This window comes from Ceratosolen solmsi, unplaced genomic scaffold, assembly GCF_000503995.2.
Source record: "Ceratosolen solmsi marchali unplaced genomic scaffold, CerSol_1.0 scaffold30, whole genome shotgun sequence".
NCBI classification, from domain to species: Eukaryota; Metazoa; Arthropoda; class Insecta; order Hymenoptera; family Agaonidae; genus Ceratosolen; species Ceratosolen solmsi.
In genome coordinates this window covers 597,182-611,504 of record NW_011948421.1, presented here as the reverse complement: position 1 = coordinate 611,504, position 14,323 = coordinate 597,182, and the positions used below count along the sequence as shown (strand labels likewise).

The 14,323-nt window shown below is 30.1% G+C and overlaps 5 protein-coding genes across 5 annotated transcripts in view; 2 read left to right on the top strand and 3 right to left on the bottom strand.

The window, feature by feature from the left end:
• The first annotated feature begins 1,522 nt into the window (after positions 1–1,522).
• LOC105361620 (U11/U12 small nuclear ribonucleoprotein 25 kDa protein) lies at positions 1,523–2,421 on the top strand. The gene is made up of 2 exons (XM_011498872.1): positions 1,523–1,943; positions 2,179–2,421. Exons 1-2 carry the CDS (start codon positions 1,674–1,676, stop codon positions 2,419–2,421), a joined length of 513 nt encoding a protein of 170 aa, XP_011497174.1. The 5' UTR covers positions 1,523–1,673.
• An 87-nt stretch (positions 2,422–2,508) lies between these two features.
• On the bottom strand, positions 2,509–3,501 carry LOC105361619 (ATP synthase subunit s-like protein). Its single transcript, XM_011498871.1, has one exon. The coding sequence runs from the start codon at positions 3,367–3,369 to the stop codon at positions 2,509–2,511; it is 861 nt and encodes a 286-aa protein (XP_011497173.1). The 5' UTR covers positions 3,370–3,501.
• A 2,679-nt stretch (positions 3,502–6,180) lies between these two features.
• Positions 6,181–7,244, top strand: LOC105361243 (coiled-coil domain-containing protein 12). The gene is made up of 3 exons (XM_011498352.1): positions 6,181–6,531; positions 6,617–6,755; positions 6,964–7,244. Exons 1-3 carry the CDS (start codon positions 6,404–6,406, stop codon positions 7,147–7,149), a joined length of 453 nt encoding a protein of 150 aa, XP_011496654.1. The 5' UTR covers positions 6,181–6,403; the 3' UTR covers positions 7,150–7,244.
• A 639-nt stretch (positions 7,245–7,883) lies between these two features.
• Positions 7,884–14,134, bottom strand: LOC105361242 (Lysine demethylase 2). Its single transcript, XM_011498351.1, has 6 exons — positions 13,860–14,134; positions 11,978–12,257; positions 11,218–11,905; positions 10,146–11,061; positions 9,391–9,925; positions 7,884–8,937 (listed from the first exon to the last, which is right to left on the bottom strand). The coding sequence occupies exons 1-6, from the start codon at positions 13,905–13,907 to the stop codon at positions 8,471–8,473; spliced, it is 2,934 nt and encodes a 977-aa protein (XP_011496653.1). The 5' UTR covers positions 13,908–14,134; the 3' UTR covers positions 7,884–8,470.
• Positions 14,034–14,323, bottom strand: part of LOC105361618 (glycine-rich cell wall structural protein 2-like) — a 1,108-nt gene continuing 818 nt past the window's right edge. Inside the window, exon 3 of the mRNA XM_011498870.1 lies at positions 14,034–14,171. Within this exon, the coding sequence (XP_011497172.1) occupies positions 14,034–14,171 (138 nt within the window). The remainder of the gene's footprint in view (positions 14,172–14,323) is intronic.

Sequence of the window (14,323 nt, the reverse complement as noted above, 5' to 3'; positions counted from 1 at the left end):
AACCCTTACTTCGGAGATATAAATTTTTTTAAATTCGAAAAAATTAGTAACGAATGTAGACAATATTTATTTAGAAGCTTTATAAATTTAATAATGTATAAAATATATACTGTGATTTGGCAAAAAACATTATTTTTTTTTTTCCATACAACATTCTATTAAATTATTGTTAAATTTATTAAAATTGGTTTATCATTTTGTTTATTAATTGTTTTTCGCATTTATTGTATATTACCATTAATATTTTTATTTAGTGTTAATTTAAGGAAAGTATTATTAAAGTGATGAATATACTCTACTTACAAAATGTAAGTTGATGAGCTAAGGAATCAAGAGTATTAATTCATTAGGATTCGATCAAATATAATTATAAATTAAAATAAATTATAACTTTGCCATGTATTTTTGAAAATTTTCAGCTACTTTTTAAACTGTTTTTAATTATACTTATCTAAATTTTGCCAAAATTAAATGTTTTCATTGGATTTTCAACAAGAAACAAAATTTTATCCTATAAGGTGAGTTTTTAATAATATGAAATCTTTTTATATTAATATTTAGACGATTTTCAATGGTGTACGGGCAACCAAATATTGCAAGCTTTTTGTTTTATTTTCTAAATATTTTCATTACAGTCGCTTTCAATATTGTATTTGCAGTTAAATTTTTCTTGAGAGTAAAGTTACGCTGATTTTGCGATGTGCGTTTTAAATAAATGATGGACATTTCAGGGGAGTTTATACTTCTTGTATCAAATAAATTTTTTACATACATCATAATGATGCCTTTTTAATTTTGAGAAATTCGAATATTTAGTTATAATAGTTAAAATTTGAATAGACAGAGTATTCAGGAAATGAGACATTATTTTATATAAAAAATATATCTTCATTGATATTATGCACTATATTAATTAAAATTACATCAAACTTAAATTTTTTTGTTCTTACCTTATTTTACAGCTGTTTCATAAATCTATATTTATTACGATAATCTTTAGATTTAATTTAATTTTATCTTTTAATCTTTTTTTTTTTTTTTTTTTTTTTTTTTTTTTTTTTTTTTTTTTTTTTTAAGAATAATAGTTAATATAATAACGAATTTTCTTTCTTGGATTTTATTTATGAAGAAAAATCGCGAATTTCAACACATCAACAAAACCGATAAATAGTGATTTTTAAAAAGTGAATGCAACTCAACATATTACATTACTATTAATTAGCAATTTTCAATAATATTGTTTAGAATGTTATGACGATTAAAATTAATTTCTCGTAAATCTATTCAACAATAAATACATTCCACTTCTTTTGAAGACAATTTCGGTATAGTTATATGCCTAATGTAATTAGTAACCTAATTACCAATATCATTCGAAATTAAGTATAATATTTTATTAGATAAAGTATTGATCGATAAAAAATAGTCGAATGAATTAGTGAACTGATTTTTACGTGAAATTGCTAATTGGTCGACTTGAAGATGGTAAATAGAAATTAAATTAAATTCATTTTTAAACAATAATTTTGTCGTTTTCATTTTGTATGGATTGAAACTTACTGGGAAATTTGCTATATTACCTGCAGTCCACATTATTTATCCATCTATAATAAATACAAAGACGTGATTTAAAATGTAAAATTGATATAGGGAAGAAGAGGCATATTTCTACAATGTCGACTAACGAAGATGGAAACATCGATTTTAAAGGGACTTCATCCTACGAGAATGAAAAGCATGAAGAACAATCGAGTTTCACACATGAAGAGTTAGTCAAATTAACCAAAGAAGCAATCAGAAATATAATCGAAAGTGATCCGCTCCTTAGTGATCTTCCATTAGATCCAACTGCTGAAGAAATTAAAGCGCAAACTGCAGTGGCTCAAGGACAAGCCATCGTTCTGTTTTTAGATCGTGGAAATTTGCCAAAATTATCGATTGTGGTGTATATTTTTCATAATTTTTCTAGTGATTAACATAACCTTTAAAAAAAAAAAAAAAAAAAAAATTTTTATATCTTACATTAAATTTGTATAATTCTGACCTTTTTACTTCATATGAAAATAACGAAGATTAAATTAAAAATGAAAATTAAACAATGCTCTTTTGTGTAATTAGAAATAAGTATATAGTATATTATTCATCGTATATTAATATTCTTTTTTTTTAATCACATAGGTGCCACCGCGGAATACAACTGTTTTGGATTTGAAGAAAGCAATCAAACGACAGACTAATTTAGCCTTGAAACGAGAGCATGTAACTCGAAAGATTAGTTGGAAACACGTTTGGAAGAAGTATAATCTCTGTTACGATAATATTATATTAAATAACGATAGGGAAGATATACAAAATTATGGAATTGTTAATAAAATAGTCCTACGCTATGTAAAAAGGAAAAGAATTAAAAATACATTATAATACGTTTGTTGCCTCTGTATCTTTAGATTAAATATTTGCAATACTTTTATTACTTTTTTTTCTTTTATAAATTTTTAATACAATATATTAAAAATAGTTTGAATTTATATTGAGTTTCTTCACTTCTGTTGGTTTTAAAATTTCAATTTTCAAATCAGGTATACAATCATTGAGCATTAGACAGGTCAATTGAAACGATACGGTATTCTTGTAATCTGTTATAATAAGAGTTTGCAAATCGCTACATCTGTAAAGTGCTTCCAAAGCTCTTTCAGTTACGTTTGGACAATCTGAGATGTCAAGGTACTCCAAGCAGGGAAAGTACGATGAAATTCTGTCCATGTACCAATCATCAAATAACGGAGATCTTTTAAATATTGCTTTTTTAATCTTTGATGAATTTTTAAAATTTTCAAGACCATTATAATATAATATAAAATCGCTAGCATCAATTTCCGTGACAATGTAATTAGGATCGTATTTCTGTGGTAAATCGACAGTTTTATTATCTTTGTTTAGTTGTATCCACTCGTCTTGTCCTTTGAATTTGACTTTACCACCATTAGATACAAGAAAATATGCAAGCGCCAAATCATATCCTACATACTTCTCAATTTCGTGATTAACATTTTGAAGATTTTGATGAGTACTTATAGTTTTTCTTTTTAAAAATTTTATTATACCCAAGGGATTGACTTCGATATCCGCTTGAAAAAATTTAAATATAGCCAAATCTGGTGAAATATTAATAATTGGTTTCTGTACTGACGCTACTGGGCCTCTCCAGCTTTCTAATTTTTTCTTTACTCTTTCAATCTCCGCTTGCCCCTTAGATTTTGGATAATGCTTTATTACACCACATGATATCGATTGTGCAAATATATTTGAAAATTGTAGATATTTTATTTTTAACAACTTTGTTTTTATATTTATTTGAATTGTCATCATTCACTTTACTTCTATTTTTTATGGGCACTTACACTCAAACATTTAGCTTTTTTGAGGTTATCAGTGAAATAAACCTACAAATTAACATTCGAATTCCAATTACATTTACTCTTCAGTTTATTCATTAAATATCTATTAATTAATATTATAAATACGATCGACGTCTAAGTATACAAGTAAGAAACTATAATTTTCAAATTCAAATTTCGTATTTATTTAATAGTGCTTAATAAAAAAAAAAAGAATAATAATAATAAACGACTGCCATCTACCAGCAATAGCAATTATAATTACAATTATTTTCCTCCTTTGTCATATAAAATATTAATTTTATGATAAGAATTGAAAAGATCCTTGTCTGCAGTGGGCAATTGATTAGAAAAGAATCAATTATTGTTAGTATATTTGTAAAATTTTTAATATGTTCATAAATAAAATAAAACTAGTATAGTATTAAAAGATTTATATTATAGAATAAAAAACTTCATAAATATTATTATTTTCCACATTTTCTACATGCATTTTATTCAAGCTTTATATTTAAAATTTTTTAATTATCCTCAAATTTTATATTTACTTAACAATAATTCTTCGTTTGTATTCGAATTAGGTTTATCTTACTTTCAACAAAACCCTATGAAATTTTTACAAATAATACAAACCATTGAAATTTTATTCTTAAATAATCTCCGTTTTTAATTGCATCTGTTAATATAATAAAGAATGCATAGAGCATTAAAAGTTTATTAATAAATTCTTATTTCTATCATGATAATAGAATGTTTATGAGGAGCTAACGTCACTTTTCAAATGTTGCATAATATAAGAGAATAACAAGCTTCAATGATATCATTCAGGTGCTGTAAAATTTTTTACTTTATCTATGTAGATGTTTTGATAAATCGATGAGTCAATTTAATCTTGCAAAATCTTATTTTTCTTTACGAATAAATACTTTATAGCGCTTGCATGCGATTATTACATTTTAAAATTTATTTTATATTTTTTTCTTTAACTATAGCTCGTAAAAATTTATTTCACATTTATGTATATAAACATTGATTTAAATATATTGTTATAGCTTATGAGTTTTGAAAACAATATTCATAATCATAATCCATTAAATATATATCGTTATACTTATTATTTAAAAGCAGACAATTTTTTCACAATAGACAATTTATGAATTCATCTTTAATTCTCCTTTCTCACTGACTAAATTATTATGATAAAATTCAAATTATTGAATGAGACAAACAGGACAGGGTCTTCTTTCACTTTTGAAACAACCCAACAACTGTTAAATTAATGAAATTGTTGCATCTAATATTGATTGTTTAGATCGCAAGAAAGATCGCCGTTTTCTACAATATTTTAATAACTGAATTATTAATAATCGTTTGAAAAATTTTTACCGAGATTTAACAAGTTATTTAATAAAAGGTTTAATCTGCTGAAATTTCTTCGATTTAATTTTTTAATTTTTAATGTTTAATAATATTTAATAAAACTTCAACGAGCAAAACAATGGAGAATATTGAAACAAAATTATAATGGCAGTGGTAGTAAAAGTAGTGATATAAGTCGAAAAGAAATACAAAACATTAACATTTCTTTACGATACTGAATTATGTGGGTCAAAATCATGCATCATAAACATTTAATTTGTTACTTTAGGCATTTGGTGCATAAAGTAATGCATTATTATATTATTTAAGGAAAACAGAATTTGTCCTCGATATTGTTCTCCGTAAATTAAAATCGGTATGGTAATGTAATAATTATTAATATTATATATATATATATAATATGAATTCCAATATCCTTTGGCTTCTTATTTCAAACGGATTAATATTAATATTTGAAAATAATATAGCCAGTTTATTTAATAAATCATAAACCGAGGAGTACTAAAAGTAAACTAATTTGTAATAATACAGATAAAGTTTTGTAATTTCAAACAACGGTTTTATTCATTTATTTATTTATTTCGTATACAATGTTTTTTACGTACTGAATTATTTATATAGTTTTTTTTTTGTTAAACTAATACATTTTTTTATACATATGCCTAGTTTTTACAGCTAATTTACTTTTGTCTTACGAGCACGTTACTCTCCTATCAAGAACACGTGTTTGTAAAAATAATTTTACGTTACCAAATAATGCCTTATGACTCACCATGATAGATAGAATTTAGGAAAGTTATCCAGCAGCAATGAAAATATTATCCACCAATTTTCCTTTAATAATTCGTAATGTACAAGAAGTCTTATTTTGTCAAAAAAAAAAAAAAAAAAAAAAAAAAAAAAAAAAAAAAAAAAAGAAGAAGCTTGAAATTAAATAAAATGATAATAACAATTTGCATTCACTATAATGATCATAAATACAAGAGAATATAAATATTTGTACGATATGTAAATATGTATTAATCATGGATATATATTTTACTGAATTGACAATAATCATAATGATAGTAGAATATAATAAAAGGTATATACTTAATGTAGTATATTTTTATTATAATAATTTATGATATACGCATCCATAACATAATAAGATATTGGATTAAATAAAAATTACATATTTATCAATAAAAATATGCTCTTAACCGTGACTTATTTAAAAAATATTATTTAATATTTATCTAATATTGAATAAAGTTTTGGATTAGAAGAATAAATAGAATTATTTGTCAACAAAACGTCCAAGTATACGTCGACCAATGATAGCTCGAGCGTTCAGTAAAGAATTCAAAATATCGAAAGTGAAAGTCAACGTCAATACATTAGTTTATTTTACGCATACGCATTCAATTTCTCTAACTCTGCTTATTGCAATTTAATTACTTTCGGTTGGCTGTTGTTACATACGCACAAAAAGCTTTTAGCTTTTAGCGAATTGTTGTTATGAATAGAATAAATCCTCATAGCTTCTAGCGTCTTGAGCTATTCAATTTGCTTTTCAATTTTGGTTAGAACGTTTCATCTATTGTTTGTGTACGCTCATAATGCTGTAAGAAATTTTTATAAAAATGACAGAAGATGATAAAGTGGGAACCCTCGTTGACGAAGCTTTAAAACGCAAAGAAAGGCTACAAAATTTAAAGAGAAAAAATGAAGACAATATTCAGGATAAGAGTAACGTTATTCAATTACCAACGTAACCAACTTTATCATAACCTCTAAATTATTATTTATCCAGCATAGAATGTATTTCATTTATTGAATTAATTTGGAAATTGTAGACCAAAATTCAGAAGCTATAAACCTCAAGATGATGCTTTAAAGGAAAAAGCTTTAGAAGATGGCAAGGCTGGTAATATAGAAGCCGAAGTACAAGACCAGTTGCAAGCAGCAATGGCCAAGCCAGTTATCGATGAATTGGTAAGATTTTGGTGAAAATAAAGTGCATTATCGATCGATTCATTACATTTAAACAAAATTTAAATAGAATTCTAAATATTTATTTATTTTACAAGCAATTTAATAATTTTTTTTTTTTTTTTTTTTTTTTTATATATATAAACATTTTACTTATTAGTAAAAAAAATCAATTATTCCGTATAGTAACTTAAAATATATTTAATTACAGGATATCAGTAATCTTGCTCCTCGAAAGCCTGATTGGGATCTCAAACGAGATGTTGCAAAAAAACTTGAAAAACTTGAGAGAAGAACCCAAAAGTCTATTGCCGAGCTGATAATTAGTAGATTAAAAAAAGAAAAAGATCTGGCAACAATCGTTAATGTTGGAAGCAACTACATGTCTAAAAATTAATGTAAATACTAGGGAACGTATAAATATAAATATTAATTGTAACTTTTACAACTTCAGTTTTTACCGTCATAGATTAAATATATCTGTATGCTAATTGTAATGATTTCAATTTTTCTTCAACAAAATTTATGATACACAAATTTTCACTACCTTCTATTTCTATCTTAAATGTAATTTATAAGAAAAAAATACTGTTGTTGATTTTACTATTATTCATATCTTAACTTATATATATTACAATGAATTTTTTTGTTTTGTTTTTTTTTTTTTAATTGTACACATTCAAAAAACAAGTGTATAAATTTTATAAGCTAATTAAATTTATATTGGATTGTAATTACACAATAAGAATAAAACAATATGAAAATTAATGTAATCAAATTTAACATTCGATTACAAATAACGTCTTCCAAGATTAAAATGTATTAGATATCTTGTGGTAAGAATAAGTATTAGTTTCTTGATGTCAATGATTAAATAATAATAATTCTGCGCATGCTTTATCAACAAAAAAAATTTTCTTTTGTCAAACAATACAGTATAAAATCTTGGATGACTTTATTTTTTAACACAATATAAGCAGTTACGTACATAAAACATTTCTTCCGTATAAAAAATTGCACGTTGCTGCCAATCACAATTTTTTATTTTGTCACACATTGATTTACCATTCTTTACTCACTATTTTTATTTTTTTTATTTTTATTTTTTTTTACAACACTTAACTTTTCGTTTCAAATAAATAATTTTTTGTGCACTCGTGATTTTGTAAAAAAATATTGAAATTAACGATTTATTTCACTGAAATGATCAAGAATATTTAAATTTATTCGAATATGTAAAAGATGACGCCTCAAAGTCAAACTCTAAAATTTTTGCAATGAATCTCGGTTGAAAAATTATAATTTTATTACCGTGAAATAATTGTTTTATATTATTATTAGGAACTATTAGTACACGTAACTCAGCTTTAAAAATGATTTTAAAATCTAAGTTGCCAATCACATCAAAACAAAACTTGTTTCATCATTTCCATCTACAAAAACAAATATATTGCAATAAGATTTTTCGCTGCGTGCTACACGAGTTTCATCAGACTGCCTTAAAAAAACTTTCCAATCCGAGTAAACCATCTGCACAGTGCCACTCGTGCAGTGAAATCCCTACGAACGTCATTCTCAAATCCTCAATAAATATCCTCGTATGTATTTGCACAGTATTGATTCTCATTGATTTAGTTTCATTGACAGCAAGCACACATCTACTGAGAGCGGCTGCTTTCTCGTAAGGGATCCTGTCATCTTCCTTCGGTATTCGCGTCTCACGTCATCTCGGATCTACTTTCAGCCTCGCGAGGCCTTCCGTCCATTACAAAGGAGTTAACGCTGCTTCCGGCCTTGAAGCTAACAATCTTTTGTTCTGACATTTTTGACGTATTTCTCAAATCCAAATGCTTCAAGGCCTGACATTTGAGCAAATGGTCAAGACTGAGCTCCGTTAAAAGTCGACAGCCGGCCAAATTCAAGGAAATGAGACTGGTGATGGTGACTGCGGGAGGCGACGTCAGTTGCGCCACGCCTGCGTCAGTTATCCTCGTGCACGAGGATAAGTTGAGGGTTTCGATGTAAGGGAGGTGCTGGGCAATGTACCGAAGCGCCACGTCCGATATGTCGCAACCACTGAGGGACAACTTTCGCAAGTATTTTAGTCTCGACGTTTTATCAATCAACCCTGGTTGAGAGTCATTTGGAGGACTGAGTATCTCTCTAAGACTCAGATCGTTTAATCCTGGAACGATTAATAGTTTATTTTTATTTTTATTTTTATTTTTATTTTTATTGTTATTTTTTTTTTAATTCCATTCACACAAACTCTAATTTCTATAAACTTTCAATTCTCATTATACATTGTTAGCAATTAAAGTAGCTGAATTAAATTCTCCTTGAATAATATTGATTAATTATTCTGTAATTTTGAAAAGGGTAATAAGTATATTTGTTTGTTTAACCAATAAAGTACGAAACTTTCAATTCTCATTATACATTGTTAGCAATTAAAGTAGCTGAATTAAATTCTCCTTGAATAATATTGATTAATTATTCTGTAATTTTGAAAAGGGTAATAAGTATATTTGTTTGTTTAACCAATAAAGTACGAATGATAATAATCAATGAAAGATGAAAAAAAAAAAAAAAAAAAAAAGAAAAAAAGTTAAATAATTTGAATGTATTTGGCAATTACCTGTGACAAAACTTAAATCGAGTGTCACTAACGCTGGACAAGAGTATGTATTCAAAGCGCAAACTCCAGCCCAATTGCATCCTTTAAGCGATAAATTTCGAAGTTGAGGTAACCGATTGAGAAGCCAAGCCAACTGCCTTTTAACTATATTAGTCCAATCTAATATGAGACTTTCTGGCTGTCGTTGAATAATTCCCGACAAATGAGAAGCTGATAGAATACTATGGGACAAATCGATTGTTCGCCATAAATTTGGATCAAGGCTGTATCGAGCCCAAATCCTACATACACAGGCGCAAGTCGCCAGTTCCTTTGGAGATAAGTATTTGAATACGGACAGAATAGCCGTTTTATTATAAACGTATGGCTGTTCGTGAGAATCATTTGATCGATGAATGGGTGCAGCTTGAACAGGACGCATAACCATGAATTGTCTTTTTGTATTATTAGTAGTTTTATTAGCTACTTGAGCTCCAAATTGATTTTGGGAAATTGATTTTTGATGGCCTTCTGCAACCTCTTGATCATTCCATCTCTAGAATTAACATTTCTTATTAATGCTAAAGAATATAAATATACATACACATATGCAGGTACACCAAACTATATATTATACAGCACCAATGAGAACATTTAAAATTGATTTTTACGCACTTGTAATAAAATAACAATCTCTTATAATTTTTTCATGAATTATTTAGTAAATTTAATAGTCTCTTTTATACAACAGTTAATTATTTAGATTAATTCAGTACCTCACTTATTTCGGGTTTAAGTTTTTTACTTGGCGTCATAGCTTTTTCAGAATCATCAGCATGAACCGCCGATGCGACATTTGTCAATGAGATTTTTCTCAATCTTGCTTTGGGTAGCCTTGGTTTAACGTCTAAATTTCTTCCACTTTCACAGCACTCGGGACACTCCCAACTGTTTGGCAAATCATCACTCACCACAATGCCTTGGACATTGCGTCCGGTACACAACGGATGTACGATATCATAACATATCGAACACTCCATTAAAGTAGAGGCTACCACCGATGGCTGCTTTCCCATTAAAGGTGCCGGTGGTTGTCCCCAGCCATCCAAGCTACAGAACTTACACGAAGCAGTTACTGGAAGCATTGGTCTTAGGCATTGTCGCATCATGCACGTTTGCTTGGCTCGTCCTGAGCCACCAAACTTGACCATATCATGACAATAAGCACATTCTCCACAATCCGTCCGCGTGCAAGCTTCACATTTTTTACATCGAGTCCTTCGCCTACGTGGAAATGCAGACTTCACGTCGGATTTCTCGTGCAACGGCGGTCGAACGATTTTCTTTCTCACTATGCCCAGCTTCTCCCTTTCAGCAAGCGTCAATGCTGGAGGTGCAGGTAGAACTGGATTTCCAGTTATGGCCAAGTCAGGTTTATCGTGCCTGTGCTGCTCGACGAGGCAACGCACATCATGAATTAACGCTACTGGATCCCTAATTAATTCTGGTACATTTTTCTTTGTCGACGGAAGAGAATGTAAATACATGACAATAGATTTTAGTCCGTGAAGTTCAAGCGGAGTCAGATGAATGTGTTTCAAATTTTGAGGAACGACATGTTGACTCTGTATTTCAGTAATGTCCAAATGACTGCGACCCAAAAGAACGTGTACGTATCTCTCAAGAACGTACCTATAAAATGAATTGGTCAGTTTTAATTGTTATAACAATATTTGGTAAACGAAAGAATCTTATTAATAGGAACAAGAATGAATAATACATAACACGAGGTAAATTTCATATAAATATATATCAAATTTAAAGATTTGAAGTTTCTTTCGCACTTACCAAAGCATTTCGGTGAAAAATGGATACCGAAATTTATGAGGTACTTTTGTTTGTTCTTCTACTTGAGCTACTCTTAGTTGCTTGTCAATTCCAAAACTATGCAAAAAATTACCACCAAAGACAAGTGAATCCTGGGGTGTATAAACTGCATGTATCCAGCCGGTAGGGATAAATAGGGTCATTCCAGCATGCAATGATATCCTACCACAACGATCTACCATATCCCCGAAGAATACATCAGATTGTTTACCACTTAAAACCCACTCTTGATATAATGACAAATTTTTGTCAGACGGAGGAATAAGCCAAAAGATTTTTCCACCTTTGAGAATGTGGTACCAAACGCTCGTACCACCAAAATCAACGTGAAAATCAGTATAGCATCCTTTTACCGACATAAGACAATATTTTTGCACTTTTGGATACATCATATCTTCGAGTAAATTAGTCGCTTCGACTTGACTTTCTTTTAAATGTTTTGGCCATACTACGTCCACCCAATCTATTTGCCTAACGAGCGTTGGTGACTGTACATAATGTTCTAATTTTGTGTGACTGAATTCTAGTGAGATTACATTTAATAGTCGATCTTTGTTTTGATCCTCGTAATATTTTTGCCACTCTTTCATTGTCATGTCCTCATTTTTCTGAGTATTAACGTCCATAACATCGAGAATCCTCTTGGAACCTGCATACGTTACATTAATATAGTTATATTTAATAAAAAGTTAAGTACGAAACATCGATATTAAATATTTACCAACGCATGTTCTAACATCATTCACGGAGAAATTTGTACTGGGTACTCTCAAGCCAAGTCCAGTTTTCTCTTTAATTAAAAGAGGCATACCAAGTCCATGCTTCTGTAAGTATGCTATATTGAGTTCGGCACCATTCATTTCACGAAAAAATCCATTGAAATTCTTAAGATTATATTTTTCACTTTCAATCTTTTCTTCCAATTGAAAGCCTCTTCGGCCTTCAAAATCTTCATCTCCAAATGTCCAATCATCGGTATAAAATTTTCTCGTTCTTTCTCTCTGAATAAGAAATAAAATTGATGGTCATATCGTGTATGGGTTTGCGTATGCTTATACACACACACACACGCACGCACGCACGCACACGCGCACACATCGAATTAATAAAAATTGCTTTGGATAAAAATATAATTTTCTTGAAAGTTATATTACTTGTTACAAAAAAGTTTTTACCTATGATTATTTTTTATAAATATTTATTTGAAATATTTAATATAACTTATACTTAAATAAAATATTCTCTTTATTAATAAATCTGCAACTTCATTAAACAATTGACAGAAAATTTATATTAAAGAAGAACTTAATTCTTTAATTAATTACAACTTTTTTCATAATATTTCTCACTTAATTTTTCCAATTTGAAAAAGTAGTACAGTAATGAAACAATAAAAGCTCATAAATACATGTTTCGCTCAACAATCACAATAAATTGGATAAATTAATGCATAGATTTATATTTTTATTGTAAAAATGTAAATTCATCGCTTAATGTATTACTCTCATAAGTCCATAACCATAGAATGTATTATAGAAACAAATATTTATATTAGGCCATGTGGTTTATTTTACTTATTTATAATTTAAAAAATAAAACAGGAAGAAAAAAAAAATGACCCACCAATGTGCATCTGAATATGTAGCAATTTACCAAAATATAAATTTTAGGCGTATCAATGTATCTTACTTAAGAATTGAAAATCTTTATTCCATTTTGAGATAGAATTTGTACATGATTAGATTCTTATATGAGAAAGAGATTTTTTAATAAAAAATATTAACACAATGCCTTTCTCATTAAGTATACATGCAATATAATACTCAAAAGGAGAAAGATTGTGATATGTAAATGCACACGAACATATATATATATATATATATATATATATATATATATACATCCTGTGTATATGCATGCAAGTTAATATGCATGTGCGAATTTTGAAAATGCATGGGAAAATTTTAAACAATTTTTCGATCCACATATAATTGCAGCATATATTATTAGCACATGCATTAAAAACAATGGAAGTATGGATAAATGAAATAATTCCAAACTACTGCATTAAATGTGGTAGTATTATTATGTATAAACATGCGATTAACCGCTAAGTGAATTTAATAGCCGAGCATGCTTTACCATCGATAAATAATATAAATACTGAATCGACAAGTTTTGAAAGATCGCTAGCAAGACAATGGAAAAGTGTGCAAAAGAAAACACGCCCAAGAACAATAAAAGCCGCCGTGTAGAATTGAAAGCGCACGTAGCACGAGTGAAATGGAAGGGAAAGAAAAAAGAATGTTGAATGGCCAATGCTAATAATCTAGCGAGGAATGAGCAGCCTTGGGAGAAAGAGGCGAGAGAGCGTCGGCAAAGAATAAAAGCACATAACCGAATTGAAATGATGAGAGCAGAGAGTAGTTGTAGCATTGTAAAAAGCGGCCACGCTCGGCAGCCTCCAACCCCCCTGTGTTCTCGGAAAACTCGAAGGGTCTGGATTGGAGGCCGCGAGGAGGCTAAGCCCAAGCCCCCGTGCAGAATAAGTGACTCGTTCTCGAGAACGCACGTCCGCGTCTAATATCACGGGATTTGTTTACCAATTGTCGCTTCTGCGGCTGTGGGACCGTAGCTGCCTCGTCGGCCATTGCGGACACGCCGTCGCGGGCGTATTACCGGACACACATCGATCTACGAGCGCTGCTCCCGCTCCCGCTGCTGCTCCTCTCGCTGCCGCACGCAGCCTCTGCCTCTCTCTACGCCAGCACCGCTATCTATCCACTCTCCAGTCGGCGTTTGTCGGGACTCCCGCCACCGCGCGCGCCGCCACCACCGCCGCCGTCAACACCGACAACAACGTCAACACCGTCGCCGTCGCCTTTCCCGTCGCCTTTCCCGTCGTCCTCGTCGTCCTAGTCGTGCTCGTCTTCGTCGTCGCTGTCGCTGTCGCTGTCGTCGCTGTCGTCGCTGTCGCTGTCGCTGTCGCTGTCGTCGTCGTCGTCGTGGTCGTCGTCGCCGTCGCCGTCGCCGTCGCGGTCGTGGTCGTGGTCGTGGTCGTGGTCGT